Source organism: Vipera berus, assembly GCF_964194415.1.
Source record: "Vipera berus genome assembly, chromosome: 5".
Lineage (NCBI taxonomy): Eukaryota > Metazoa > Chordata > Lepidosauria > Squamata > Viperidae > Vipera > Vipera berus.
The window spans coordinates 59,088,762-59,104,381 of record NC_138207.1 but is presented as its reverse complement, the minus strand read 5'-3'; the positions used below and the strand labels follow the sequence as shown (position 1 = coordinate 59,104,381).

At 36.3% G+C, this 15,620-nt stretch overlaps 1 protein-coding gene across 2 annotated transcripts in view; it reads right to left on the bottom strand.

Annotated features, from left to right (window-relative positions):
• Positions 1-4,732: 4,732 nt before the first annotated feature.
• Positions 4,733-15,620, bottom strand: part of GRK5 (G protein-coupled receptor kinase 5) — a 182,589-nt gene continuing 171,701 nt past the window's right edge. For both annotated transcript variants that reach the window (XM_081329550.1, XM_081329549.1), the window contains 4 exons: positions 11,618-11,752; positions 9,521-9,658; positions 6,478-6,609; positions 4,733-5,570 (listed from right to left, as the gene is read on the bottom strand). In XM_081329550.1, coding sequence (XP_081185676.1) covers positions 5,472-5,570; positions 6,478-6,609; positions 9,521-9,658; positions 11,618-11,752 — 504 coding nt within the window. In that variant the 3' untranslated portion in view covers positions 4,733-5,471. The remainder of the gene's footprint in view (positions 5,571-6,477; positions 6,610-9,520; positions 9,659-11,617; positions 11,753-15,620) is intronic.

Below are 15,620 nucleotides of genomic sequence, written 5' to 3'. Positions count from 1 at the left end.
GCAGTGTATTTCATGTTTTTTATTTATTCCAGAAAGGAGTACACAAACCTACTGGGAGCAAGTTTTTGATTCTCTCACTGGAAGCAGTTATCTAATGTAAATGGATTTTGCTTATTTTTAGAAGCAACATGGTTAACCGAGAGGAGGATCCAGCTGAATTATCTAATAAAAGTGACTTTATGGAATATGAATAAGAGACACTTGACATTACTTAAATAAAGGAATTTATTTCTTTTTCCTAAAAAATCCCAAAACAAAACTGGAAAACAAAACAGTGGTTTGATCTAGATACAGCGGCACTGCAATAATATCAGACATGTACAAGAATTCAAGCAAACACAGAAGCCGTAGATGTTGGTAACAACCTCAAAATAAAAATGGTTTTCATTCAACAATTGAAAAAAAAACCCTCCCTGAATATTAAAACCAAATGAACAATTCCTTTGGATACTAGAATTATTATCATAATTATTTTACAATATCAACAGCCACTAAATTTTCTATTTAAGAACATTTGTTTCCACTTAGTGTAAATGTATAATTTAAGTTATGAAAAAATGTATGAGAAGCAGTTTATGTTGTTTATTTAGCAAACTACAATATGACAAGTGCATTAAAATATTTACTTCTGAATGTTTTTTTAATTGAACCCAAGAAGTAATATGCAAGTGTAATTTTTTAAAAGTTTAGTGTTAAGTATAATACTAATACATATCTCACTATTTTAATCAAGAGTCTGCTATGGTAGTCTATAACTGAACATTTTTGATTGTAGAATGTATGACATTCTTTGAATATATTGTTTCATAGTAGAGTATCCCAATGGGGAGGGACAAGCACTCAAAATCCTGTTGAATTGGGAAGAAGAGCACATCGGCTGCATTAAGAAGATCCCAAGTTCATCCCCAGCATATCTAGTTAAAAAAAGCCAAGTAAGAGCTTGTAGTAAATAGTAGATGGAGCTCAACTATCAAACAAATTGTAGAATTCCTTCCCTTCAAATAATGTAATTTTACTACGGAGTAGCCAATCCAAGCATGAGTTGTACATAGATAGGGCGGGGATGAATATTTCAGAATGGTGCACCTATTAGTATTTTGGGTGAGGACTTACGGAATCAGAATAAATAAAGGCAGATGGATACATTTTCTATTCCTTTCTTCGTATATTTATGGATCTTAACATTAATGATGTTTGACTTCCTACTACGTATGCTCTTGGTTACAATACAAAAGTTGCTATTGTATCCTTATAGGCCTTGTGAAATGAAAATCTAGATTGCTGCATAGTATTGAAGATAAATTATTGAGGTACCGCAGTCAGGTAATAAAAAGAAACACTTTCTAAAACAACGACTGCCCAAATGACAGCTTGGCCTCACAGAATTTCGTATTTTTGTTACTGTCTCTAACTTGACTAACAAGGTTGGTATAAAATAAATAATTGCAGAATAATTTACTTAATTCATAGACAAATAAGTAACTTTGCTCAAAAACTAGCTTATGTTCCATGATTCTTATAAATTAGGTGATAATTCCATGTAGATGTATCAACATTTGTAATGAGAAAAAAACGTTTAAACAATATATAAGAGTTCCAGTTTAAGGGTCTTATAGCACCCCACAAGATATATATATATATATATATATATATATATATATATATATATATATATATATATATATATATATATATATATATATATATATATATATATATATATATATATATATATATATATATATATATATATATATATATATATATATATATATATATATATATATATATATATATATATATATATATATATATATATATATATATATATATATATATATATATACACACACATATATACATATATACATATATACATATATACATATATATATATACATATATATATATATACACATATATACATATATACATATATATATATATATATATATATATATATATATATATATATATATATATATATATATATATATATATATATATATATATGAAGGCCATCGACAGGCAGTAGTCACACCGGTGACAGCTCATATTTGTGTAATTTTTTTTTTAAATTGCTAACAAAGAATTATATATATGTGTCCTGTACAAGCTAAGTTGTGTTTTTATTGCTGTAATGTAACTGTTATTATAGTTAATAAATTGCACATAGTGAAGAAAAACATTGAAAGAAAATCTACAGCTTCAGGATGTCCTTTTAAAAAAGACTCAAGACAGGACTCCTATCCCTAGTTCAATCTTCTTTCTACCATTAATTTAATTTTGCTCTTCTTTGCTGAGGCTGTCAGAATTGTGTTGAGCTTTTGCCTATTACAATCTGGAACTCCATTCCAATTAAATTGGCCCAGGGAAATCGGAAACCAAAGAAAAGCAAATGCAGAAGGAAAGTCTAGCTGTAGGAGAAAAGAGGCTATGATGGGATCTGCATTTTGACAGAAGCAGATGAAAGGACAGAAATAGCAGCGGTAATGGATGAAATATATACCTGCGTTCAGTGGATGACATCTTAAATACTCCTTACTGAGAGTGGTCATTGTCTTGTTCATGGATCACCCAAAATTAAAATTGCTTCTAGTGTATTGTATGGAAGGAAGATGACCTGCTCTCAAGAACTTCTGGAGAAAAGTTTTATCCCTTACTCTATAGAACCAGCAGGTAAATTACCTAGATCTTCGTTTCAGATTAATGCAGCCCAGATTTTTAACTGACATCAATCTCTTGCTTCAGTTAATTGCATTTGTGTATCAGCCTAACAGAGAAATCTGGGGCTGACATTCCAATAAGAATTACTCAGAAAGTTACACATGCAAAACTTAAGTAAGGCATTGTACTTAGCCATTATCTTTTTATTCAGAATGCATGAGATATCAGAGAATTCATGCGTGCATGTGTAAATACAAAGAGAAGCACACATTTATGTACACTTTCAAAAACTGGAAATTCAGAGTTACCGAACAGCTGAATTTCCATGAACTGTTGTCATCAAAATGAAGCATTTAGGCCCTTGACATGGGTCACAATATACTGTATGCCTGATTTCTCTTTTCATCTGATTTAGATGACGTTTATAGATTAGATCAGTGACCCCCAACCTTTTTGATACCAGGGACTGGTTTTTCCATGGACTGGGTATGTGTGGTTTCTCATGCTGCCTGGATTTCACATATGTGCGGATGGGGCTTCGCTTGCTTGCATGGCCTGGTTCCTGCCAATTTGTGGACCAGTGGCAGTTCACAGCTTGGGACTCCTGTTTAGTGTATTGATTACAGTTAACCATAAGAATGATTATGGCAGAAGAATCAAATGTTTCTAATGTCCCTGAATACAAATGCAAGTGGCTCAACCCTTTCTTTTTATTGACATGATCTTGGTTGTCATTGATGGAAAATACTTTATATAGATATAGAAGGCTGTGCTACATGTTGCAATACCTGAGAGGAAGAACCCAACATGTTTCATGTCAGCCACACACATTTTGAAAAGTCTTAAGTTTATCCTGTAAAAATGTGTCCTCATCTTTGAAATACTATCACCTGCAAAAAAACAAGCATATTACAATCCACAATTACATTTCATAAATATTTGTTTAAACATAGCCTGTTTTCTGGGGAAGGACCCATCTCTCTCTCTGATTTAAAAGGACAGATGGACATTTAAAATTGATTCAAATATCACATGAGATAAATCTCTTTCAAATTTATTATTTGAAATACTCAAAATTATTAAGCATTTGAAATTCTATCCTCCTGGAAATAAAAAAAACAGAAAGAAGAGACATTAAGCCATCTGAAATCCTACCTTTTAAAACTGATGTGGGATACTACTCATTGTAGTATTCTGGTTGTAGATGGTGATCTTTTACTAAGTATTTATGTAATCTCCATTTTTGCAGTTTAAAGCTCTTAAATTTTCCTTAAATTCACATGATTACAGTTAAAAATTGACACATTTTTCTATCATACTGAAACTATTATTTAAAAAAGAGGTTATTTATAAATTATGTCCACACAAGAAATTGTTTCTTCCTTCCTTCCTCATAAATGAGTGTTCAAAGTTTTACTTCTCAATCTGGGAAAGAGAATCCATGCAATTTAGTCATACCTTAGAACCAGAAAGTGGCTAAGATGTTTGAAGAACTTCTAACTATTCTATCTTTTTTCACATTACTGGTATCTTGAAGGTTCTTGGAGCAATGGAAAGTGGACAGATAACATTTTTTATTACGTACAGAAGCTCTCATTAAGAGCTCAGTTTCCTGGTATTTAACTCCCTTCATTGTTGCCATATCATAAATGGAAGCCAGAGTGCAAGCAGGAGTCTTGGGAAGCACCAGCTGGCATATGGACCACACCAATTGCACTCTTGTTCTGGGATGCAGTGAATACACTAGCAAACAGATGTTGACTCAGGAATCAATTGGGCATTTCTGCAAATCCAATGTGCCTTCAAGAGCCATTTCTCCATGAACTGTGCAAAGCCCACTTAAAGGTGAAACTAAGAGATAACGAAATCTAGAACAATCTTATTGTTTTCTTGAAAGGAGCTGCCAATGACTGTCTGCTCACTCTTTTTCTAGCAATAGTTATATAATTTCAGCCCAGGGAAGAAAAAGCGGTATGAGATTTTAAACAGGATTTGATTTTTCAGCAACAAATATAAAAGCTATAAAAAGTGCAAATAGCAACAATGGTCCCATGACATCCTGAACTTCAGACATAGCCTTTTAGTCTCTCTAGAGAGACCAAACTTTGTAGGTCTAAGTTTATTAGATGCAAGGCTTTTAACAAAACAGAGGGGAGGGGAAGACACTAGTCTGCAGTGTTGCCATTAACCAAAAAACACAAAAGTGAAGTTAGTTATAAAAAAAGTATCAACTAAAGCAATAGGAAAAAGGAACATATGTACATTTTTCTATATTTACAAAAGAAAAATCAACCCCTCCCCCCTCATTTTGAGACTGGAAGTATTGATCACTTTTTCTTTAAAAAAAACACTAAAAAGTCTTAAAATGCATGGCTTTACAAGCTGCTGCTCAGAAAATATACAACCCCAAGTTTGACTTTCATTTAAATACAAATGTACAAAATATAAACTGAGACAATAGAGAAATTTACAAAACCTTTTCTTTAAAAATAATAAGGACAAAATTCAGTTCTAGTTAGGATGCAATTTTAAATACGTGCAAGTTGTCAGCCTCCAATTGCTATTGCGGTGTCCTACAGAGACAATGTTGAGTCATAAAACCTCAAGTTCCACCCCCAAAAACAGACCTGAGAGTAAATATCTTCATAAAATGGGAAGCTTCCCTAAAAAGAACAGACAGGAGGAAAAAAATCTTCCATGGTTATAAACTGTTGATCTTCTAGCTTGATGGTGAGTGCTCTTCTCATCCTTGATGCTTGATACTCTACCAGTGGAAGGATGTAATAACCATAAGTCAGAAAAAGCTAACTGCTCCCAGTAGAGTTTGAACTGACATGATTGGAATTTATGTGATGATTTAAATTGGTCTTTGAGTTTGGAGAGCTCTTGGAATTGTTCTGATGCTGGAGAAAGTTTTAAAAAGGAAGATAGAAAAAGTTAGTTTTTCTGGATCATTCTAGATGTATGCCCCTGCAATTTCCAGAAAATATAACTATTTGCCTGTGATGCTCTGGATTATATCCATTTGATTGATATAAAGTATGGCATAAAAAAGGGGATACCACTGTATCCCCTTAACTGTATGTCTATTCACAAGAGTTTCTCACCCTCAACTCTCCTTAAGCCCCTGGGTTCTGAAGAGGCTTCTGTTTGGGCCAGGACCTCTTGAGCTACTGTCTGGTAGAATGCGAAGCATCAGTGTCTAGTATCTTCTTTAAATAAAGAATACTTCTAAATCTCCTATATAGTAAACCTGATTGGCATTCATAGAATTTACAAATGGTGGCCATCTGCAAACCCATTCTTGACTTCCAAGTCTGTCTATTTGTCCTAACACTGAGGGGCTAGACAAATTTCTTAGTGTGTCTTCTAGTACCTATATATTTTATGACTAGCCATGTCAACCTTGCTAGCCATCTATGAATAGATAATGCCTTCACCTTCCAAATGTTTTACAAACACACTGCCATGTGTTCCAATTATGTCTTTCAGCCCAAATGGAGTTCCTTATACCATGTTCAGGTAACCAGTTTCATTTCTTGGTCAACAGTAATTATATTTCAGGACATAAGGCCTGAAGAAAAAGTGGTGTTTTAGTTTCTGAACTCTCTTTCACCACAAACGTGCCTCAATCCATAATGAGTAGCTGCAATCCAACATGATCTGAGGACACCAGCCTGGCAAAAGGTTGTTTTCATCCATCACTAGTCTATAATATGCCATGACAAGATTTGGACATTTTGGAATATTGATAAAGACAATTATTTATTTAATTAACATAAGCATTAGGAAAGGTTTAGAGACTCTCACCTGACGTTTAAATATTCGATGCAGCAATCCTTTCTTCGGTGGTTCTGGAGGATAGTTTTTGTTAAGGTCTGGTGAAACAGTACCATTTGGTCCAAATATGTTTAGTTCTTTAAAACATTCTGTTTCTATCATCTGGCAAGACGAAAGGGAAAAATTATTTACTGGGGCCCATAATGAGAATCAGAGAAAACCCCAGCCTTATTATATAGAATGCATCATTTATAAAGACTCAATAAAGTGCATCCAGCCAGAAAGAAGATTGGCTGCTCATTTGAAGTTTTCAGATTAGGGTAAGTACAGAGGCAGCCTGTGTACTCCAGATGCTATATACACCAGATTCTTCCTGTACCTAGGAATGGTTCAGCATAACATTTGAAGTGCCACAGGGGGGTCTACCTCTAGATTACTCTCTACCTTTCTCTGAGACACAATTGCTAAGCATCATTCCCCAATTCTTTTACGATATTTTAATAATATTGTCCCATCTTTCTCTCATGAGACTGACACTGGACAGGAGGACCACCACTGGCATTTCCTTGTGGTTTAGCTTTGGTTTAGCAAGGGGCAAACTAATTGAACACAACAGTTTGGGTTATCCAGAAGTTATATTAATATGAACTAAACTGAGGAGGAACCTAATTTTGAGAACAAAGTGGGGGCAGGAATAAGGGGAGGGGGAGAAACAGTTTCAAAACAGTCATGGGGCCTGGAATCCATGCACAATGCAGCATATAAAGCAGGGGTGTACAACCTTAAGACCTCTGGACTCCAACTCCCAGAATTCTGGGAGTTGCAGTCCACAAGTCTTAGTGGCCAAGGTTGGACAGCCCTGGTCTGAAGCATTTGGTGCAAGACTGGGCTGGCTGTACTGAACCGGAGTAATTTTGGTTCCAGTCCTTTAGAGATGGGCACAACCAGGGTTGGCTATGAACATGGCTCGCCCCTGGAAAGGACCCCGAGAGCCTGGAGCACATCAGAGGCAGTACTGAGTCTTGAGTCTTATTTCAGATACGATTCACTAGGCTGATATCCAAAGATGACAGACATTCATCTTGAGTCACACAGTAAAGTTCATGGTTGAGCAGAAATTAAAACCTGGTTGTCTAATACTTTATTCACTTTATCATACATGAACTTAGAAGTGAAATACAAGATATACTGGAAGGAAGTGGTATGCCTCTTTTCTGTCATAAATAATTAGCAATCAAACAGGTATTAAAATATAAAATACAACCGTCAGTTTTTACACAGAGGAGTATAGCCAGATACTGAATTAATATGCCTCTTCACACATGCACGTGCATCATACATGCATCTTGTACAGAAGACTGAATGCTTCCTAGTTACCTTCCAAGGTTGGGGCTCTTCAGATATGTAGGATTCCAGGATTATTAAGCAGCAAAATTCCAAGAATTGCCAACATATCTGAAGGGCGCTATGTTGGAAAAGCTGAATTGTAAGAAGTTAACTTCAACATGGATCAAAGCTACCATTAGATAAATAAGTTGATCAAAAAGAGAAAATGTTTCATGTAATTGTTATTTTGAATTTTTTTTCTACAAATGCAATAGGAAGGAAGAGTATATATTGGTAATTGTCAGCAAATCTTTGGATTCAAAGTGAAAAATGGTTTTTTTTTGGTTTTTTGTGAAATGTGAAATGACTTCTCCCAAAGGGATCTCACAATCAGGAAATACAAGATGCCCAGACTGAGGACCTCCCACATCTTTTGTAAATATTAGGAGTAAATAATCTGATGAGGATAAATATCGACTGTGAGAGAAAGATGATAGAATGAGTTGAGGTGTTGTAGTGTTGTAGTGGAAACTTAGTATTTCATGCTTATATTATGAAGTAACACATAAGTCACGGACTTTTGTTGCAATGTCATGTCACTGGTTTCATTATTTGCCCCCCTTTATTCCTCTGCTGATAATCACCAAGATATTGTCATCTGTGGCTCCAGCAATTTTTTACCCTTGGCTATGCTGGGATGAGCTGATAGGAAGAACAACCAGTTCTACGCCAGGCAGACAGGATGCCAGTTAAAAACCAGAATCTATGAACACCAGCTGGCTGTCAAATGGCATGACCTGAAGTCCCTGATCACCAGTCACGCTGACAACCAACAACACCAGTTGACTGGGATGAAGCCAAAGTCATCGGCCACACCAAAACCCATCAGGCACGTGAGTTGACTACCAGGTCCATCAACAAACACACTGACTTAGAACCAGCAAATGAACCAATAAGGAAGTGGACCATCCGAATCACCAACCAATGATAGAACTGACCACCCCCTCACCAACTGGATTCTGCACCTCACTGCAACCAGTCGGAAGTCCAGAATCGGTCTTGTGATTCAACCAGTCTTGTGACTCAATCAGCCTTGTGAGTTGTGAGACCAGCTGACCACCTAGGACCCATATAAATGAACTTCACCCCAAGCCCCTGCTGAAGATGTTACCTAGTCTGGTAACAAAACATCTGGGAGCTAAAAAGCAAGCTCAGAGAATAGACCCCTGCCACAACTTAGAATGGCTTGCAACTTCCTCTAAATTTACGACACTCTTCTCTACTGTGTTATCATTCTAGTCCGATTGCTATTTTGTTCAACTTGCTCAGGGTGATACAAATCTTCCATATCTGGAGGGTTACTTTAATTAAGAGTAGCAAAAATGGTGAGACACAGCAAAACTAAACTAAACATTAGCTGGTCCTAATTCCAATTAACTAACTCTTGCACCTGAAAGCAATACATGTTTTTTCATTATAGAAAGTTGTTTTTAATCATCAGATAATTGTAGTCCTGTCTGCAAAGGAAACATGTCTGAAACTTCAGAACCACACATTTCGAAAGAATCACTTTCTGTCACTTTAATAAAACACAACTGGGCTTTTTTTTATTTTAGAATGCTGCAGAGTATATCCAAGTTAAGGAAATAAGATATTTAGAATATTTCAAGTATATACTTGGCATTTATGAAATTCGGAAAGGTTTATAGAAAGGATTTTAGGGAAGCATGAGTAAATATATAATTACCTCATTTTGCCATGGAATAGATACAGAGCCTGTAGCAAACTTGGAATAGAAATCATCATCTGTTTGGTCCAGGTTTACTCCCTTGACAGTTGAAAACTGCTCAATATCCAACACATCTTTGCAGTACACTGCTCTCGGCTACCCCAGCAGGAAAAGAAACAGTAAGAAACTGAACATGTGGTTGGTGCTATTTGAGGTCATTCAAAACTTTACTTGCTTTGGGCAAACAGAACTGCAAAAGGTTCATGCCCATGGGTCAAAGGCTGGGCTTTTTTTGTCATAGAACGCTCAGAACGGAGTTCTGGCACCTTTTTTGGATGGAATCTTGTAGGATAGGCAAGGCAGGTTGTATGACATGTGTGAGTTCCGGCACCTTTTTCTTTTATAAAAAAAGCACTGGTCAAAGGAGTAGGTTGTCCAAAACCTTCTATATCCCCCGGACTTTTGCTCTCCCTTGCGTCCCCTTGCTGCTCTTCCTCCCACCTTCCTCATCACTTTTATTCACTCACTCAGTGCCCTCCTGCCCTTGCACTGACCTTCATCTAGCCCCTTCATGCCCTTCTACCCTTCATACACTCCATCTTTCCAAGTCTGTCCAATTCTTCTGAGCCTATCCAGACTCTCCAAGCTACTCGTGCTACTTTTCCCAACACAGGTGATCGTCCTGAGTTTAACTGCTTCTCTTCCCGCAGCATTCATAAATCTATACACTTTCTCCTTGGAGGTTTGCACTTTCTTCAAAAGAAAAAAAAAGTAACAGTTTTTTCCTTTGGGAAAGAGAGCTATAACTGAGAATTTTATCTACAACATAGGGTCCTCCACCTCCACTATTTTTTTTAATCCTGTTTTCTTTTGGAACAGTCAGAAGAATAAGGCTATCAGATCTTTAAAACAGGGGAGGGCAGCAAAAGGATTTGAAAACTGTATCTAATTCTTTGCTGACATCTTCTGGTCCTTTGTGTTTTTGCAACACAGATATGGTAGCTCTATAGAAAAAGCAGAAATCATTCCGAGGAGCAAGGGCAAGAAAAGGCCAAGGTTTCCTTGAGAATGGCATACATTGGCAGCTGAGGAAAGCAGGGAACAAAGGAAAGGGAGGTACGGTGCTGGGGAGATCGCAGGACAGGCAAATGAGTGATGCCATGCTGGGACCTTTGGGGCAGCAGCAGTTGAAGAGAGACAAGGAGGGAAGACACACTGGGAAGAGGGAGTGGGGAGTGGAAGGCTAGCACTTAGAATATGCAGAGGATGAGAGGAAAGGAAGGTACGACACCACCCCAGTCTTGTTGTACTCACCCTGCATAATCTCTCCCACATCCCTCTGGATTTTGCTTTAGTTAAGCCCAAAACAACTAAGATGTTCCAGTATTTGCTTCTGCTGAACTATAGCCAAACCATTTAAAACCCATTCAGAAGGCAAATATATGAGGCTGTTCTTTGATATCATCTCTATCAAACCAGAGGGAATCTCCCCCCCCCCCGCTTTCATGGGCTGTTGGATACACTACAAAAGAAGCACTAGGCTGAAACTTCCATATAAAATAAAAATATCTTGGGGGATATCTACGGGCTTTTTTTGAAAATACAGATAATTCTGGAAGCTAATACTTTCCTTTGCACTATGCTACCTTCCACAGTAATTTTGTTTTCAATTAAAGTAATATTTAATTATTTCTTTTAAATAGAGTGGGGTATGGAGCTTGACTAGTATCAGCTGAGGTGTCTGAACATTAGGGACCTCACTATTAATGGCTAGCAAATAGTAAGTTAACAACTGACATAACTTTTGAAAACATGGCATAGATGAGGGGCAAAAATCATCTTGAAGAGCACAAGACTCTTGTGTAAGACTGCCTATCCAAAACACTGTTATGAAATTTCAATCACTGATGGAGTCAAAATTATTAGACACAGAAATCCAAAGTTAAGATATGACCCTAACTCAAGAAAGATAGATTTCAACCATTGTAAGTACAGTTTCAATAGCATCTCAAGGATGATAGACTGCAACCGTTAAAAATACAGATTCAAGCAGTAGGTCATATACATCCTCAAGTTCTACTTCAGCTCTGTAATTCTCTTTTAAGCATCACTTACATCAGGGACAAAAGGGGGTTCCAACATTCCTGCTTGGAGACGTTTGAAATTCATGCTCTTGAAAAACGGGTGGCTCTTTACTTCAGCAGCACAATTCGGACATCCCAGCCTCTGTTTCATATCTTTGGTCAATAGCTGAAAAGATGCCAAGACAATGATCAGAAAATATTTGTTGAATCTTATTGCATGCAGAGAAACCCAAACATTCACTTCTATATCCTAATAGGAGTATGCTTATAAAAATTCATTTGCCATTCATAGTTTACTATTTAATAAAAATAAAGCCAAATATGTGACAGTCCAGCAATTAATAAGAGGAATCTCATGTTTGGAATTTAGGCATTGTAATCTTTCGCATTTTGCCCATGAAATGAAACTAACACAATATATAACATAACAAAGTAAGTGAAAATTGTGACAGGGTGAAAATGGTGTATTTTCCAGGCCCAATTGGGGTTAGTGTTAAGGGATCTGTGATGATATTACAATTCATAATTAATTAATTTGATATTACTGTTTATTCCATAGTATGTTATTTCTTATAGGGTTTTTTCTGTATTTCTCTTTTAAAAATTGAAATAACATTATTTTAAAAACCTCTTAATTGTAATATTGAAAGCAGCGTTACAATGTCATGTCACAGTCCCTGTCCTTTTGGAGCAGGTATAAAATGTGTGCTTGTATCACAATACTGAGGTGATATTTTCTTCAGTTTGACTCCCATTCCATCCCCATCCCCGCAGTAGACGCTGCTGGCTGCCACTATTGTCTTGTGTAGGGCTTGATGCAACAGAGACTACTGTATATATAATGTTATCGTAAATATTCTTTGTAAAATGTATCCGCGAATATATTAACTCTATTACTTCCATCATATACTGCTTTTATCACAGTTGGCAACTGTCAGCTCTATATTTGTACAAAGTTCCATCATTCAGGCCTATCCATTTTATCATGCTGTACTTACTTTCTCACATTCTTACATTTCTAAGCGACTTTCAGAAAAGCAGTATATACTATGCTCTTGTACTTCTCAAATTTTGTTTGAGAATTCTGAGCTACTTCTGACATCATTTTAATCAGAATTCTAACAAGTACCCCTCTGGATAAACTGAACAAACGTATCTTGTGGTGTGTGTGTGTGGGGGGGTTGCATCTACTCTTGTGACCTTTTGCTTTGTATAAGGGAACCATAACAGTGTTCTTCCACTTGTCAGACACAGATGCAATCTTTAAACACGTGCTACATAAATCACACTGTACTTCATTGGCAACCATACCCATATTTCTGCTGTTATATCATCTATATTTATTTTTAAAGCTTTATTATTTCTTTTTCAGCATTTTTTCTAACATAACTAACATTTATAATATATTTCAGTTCCACTCTTTGACATGTTACTATCATTCCCATACCAGCCTCTGAAATAGTCCTTCTAGCATTCTCTCTTCAATATCATCACCACCACGCCACCAATTCTTCACTTTTCTTTTTCCACATGCATCCATTAATGACTTAAACCTAAACCAGATTTAGAAATACACAGATTTCTTTTAGGCAAATAATTAACAAAACCTTTACATTTTCAAGCCCCTGAATTGCCTAATCACTTTTTTCTACACCCTATTTCATTCCCAATTATCTATACATGTGTTCTAGCAGAATGATTTTTCTCAGGAAGTTGAATTGAACTGGATATTTTATATGGCTAAGTGTGATAAAGCACAAAGGAATTTTGAGGAAAATTGCACAAATTTGTGTAATTTTTGTCAAAAGAATTTCCCAGGTTCTTTCACTTCATTATCTTCATTTGCTGGAGCTACTATGCAACTATTAATTCTTATTTTCATATATGTATTGAAAAAAGTTGGACTCATACTTACTGAATATATTTAATCATCTTATCAATGGTTTATAAAATAACTCATATCAATTCTCTATCTTAACTCTAATTATTTGGCTTATTTATTTTATTTAGCTCTCATAATCCTATCTGTGTATGCCTAATCTCATCAACAACCTTCAAGAAATTCCCTTATACTGGGTTCAAGCCTCAAAAGCAAGATTAACTTATTGAACTTAACCATGTTTTATACAATTATGCCTGATGAATTATTAAGAGTTCCTAAAATTTTTCAACATTTTATCTCCTACTCCAGAGTTATTGAGAGCCAGAACAAACTGATGGTGAAAGCTTAAATAGATTGGGAGTAGATTTAAGTGCAACCTCAATTAGGAAGTCTCACCAGATTACTTAGGGTTAATCAATCAACCCAAGTTACTTCATAGGGTTATTTTGATGGGGAAAATTCAACGAAGATGGTATATATGAAGAGAAATAGTAGCTTACAAATCTACAAATGAATGAATGAGAGATTTACTTTTGAATGCTTGGGCAGGTGAATGCCAATTACTGTCTGCCATATATCTTTACCAATAGCCACAATGAAATTCTGGGCACCACTAGATTTAGATTTACCAAATCTAGGGTGCAAACCTCTTGAAGCCCACTAGATCAAGCAAAGAGACAAGAGTCTTCAAGAGCTTTGAGGCTTGGATCTGCAGAGCACAAAATTCCAGAGCTCATTAAGGTTTTGGATAGCGAGTTGTTCAGCATATAAATTTAATTATAAAATAATGTCCCCCCAATTTTTAAAGAGCAACACTGTTTAGTGTTATGTATTAAGCTTTATTGGAAACCTAAAGCTGTGAGTAAGTCACCATCGGGAAGCAATTTAAGCGGGAAACAGAGGTTCAATCCGATTGGTTGTTTGTGTACTTGGCCAGGTACTGGCCAGGTATATATAAGAGTGCAGGTAGCCCTATTCCCCCAGTACAGTCCCTTCCACCTAATAAAGAGCTGCTATGCTGTACTCATTGTCTCGGCATCCTTCCTGCTCTCCAGAACCCACTACACAACATTTAGTATGACTGGGCATGTTTGGGTTGAAGTGTTCAAATGTCATCTCAATAGAATGCCTTCCAATATTCCTTAAAACCACTCATACTTCTGTACAGTCCTGAACAAAAGATGTTGCTGCTTTTAAGAGTCACACCTCTTTTATTCACTTTTTTTCCCTGGCTGACAAGAATGTTAGGTGTTTTTAAGGAATAAAACAGAGGTACAACGCTTGTGTGAGGTCCAAAGTTTTCCTAATAATTTTCAAAGTAGGCACTGCCCTATCACAGAATCCAATTTATTAACATCAGAAGATTAAACTCCTTGAAAAATTGTTAGCTGGGAATAAATTCCATTGATCTCCAAGGTGCTTCATCCTTCAATATGTGTAACACAGTGGACTTAGAGAGATAGCAATAGCAACAGCATTTAGACTTATATAGCACTTCACAGTGCTTTACTGCCCTCTCTAAGTGGTTTACAGCAGGGGTCCCTAACTCCCAGTCTGTGGACCGGTACCGGGCTGGAGCATGCCAGGAACCGGTCTGTACAAACAAGCAAAGCCCCATCCATAGGATGCAGGCAACACACAAACCCACGCACTCTCCGGCCCAGGGAAAAACCTCTCTCCACAGAACCGGTCCCTGGTGCCCAAAAGGTTGGGGACCTCTGGTTTACAGAATGAGCATATTGCCCCCAACAATCTGAGATGATGTTCAGTTGGCTGAAGTGAAGTTTCAGCTTCTAATTAGAAGTATAAACCATTTTGCAAAAGAAAGGTTAGCATTTAAATGGGTAATGTGAAGTTATAAATCATATGCAGTACTCATGAACAGTAGGACTTGAAGGCCTCATTATTACCTCACTCATCTTGCAGCTACAGTAACTGAGATATAGAATTATTCTAGCATTCAACAAATATTATCATTAATCCTGGAGCTGCATTATATTACATTATTCTGCCAAGTATATACTATTTTACTGGTTTTTATTTCAGTCTTCTTACTTATTACTTGTTTTGAGGGGGGAAAAACTAAAGGAATTTCACTGAGGAATATTAGAAACTAAGGTAGCTCAATGATTATGGGCCAATAATGTCAAGC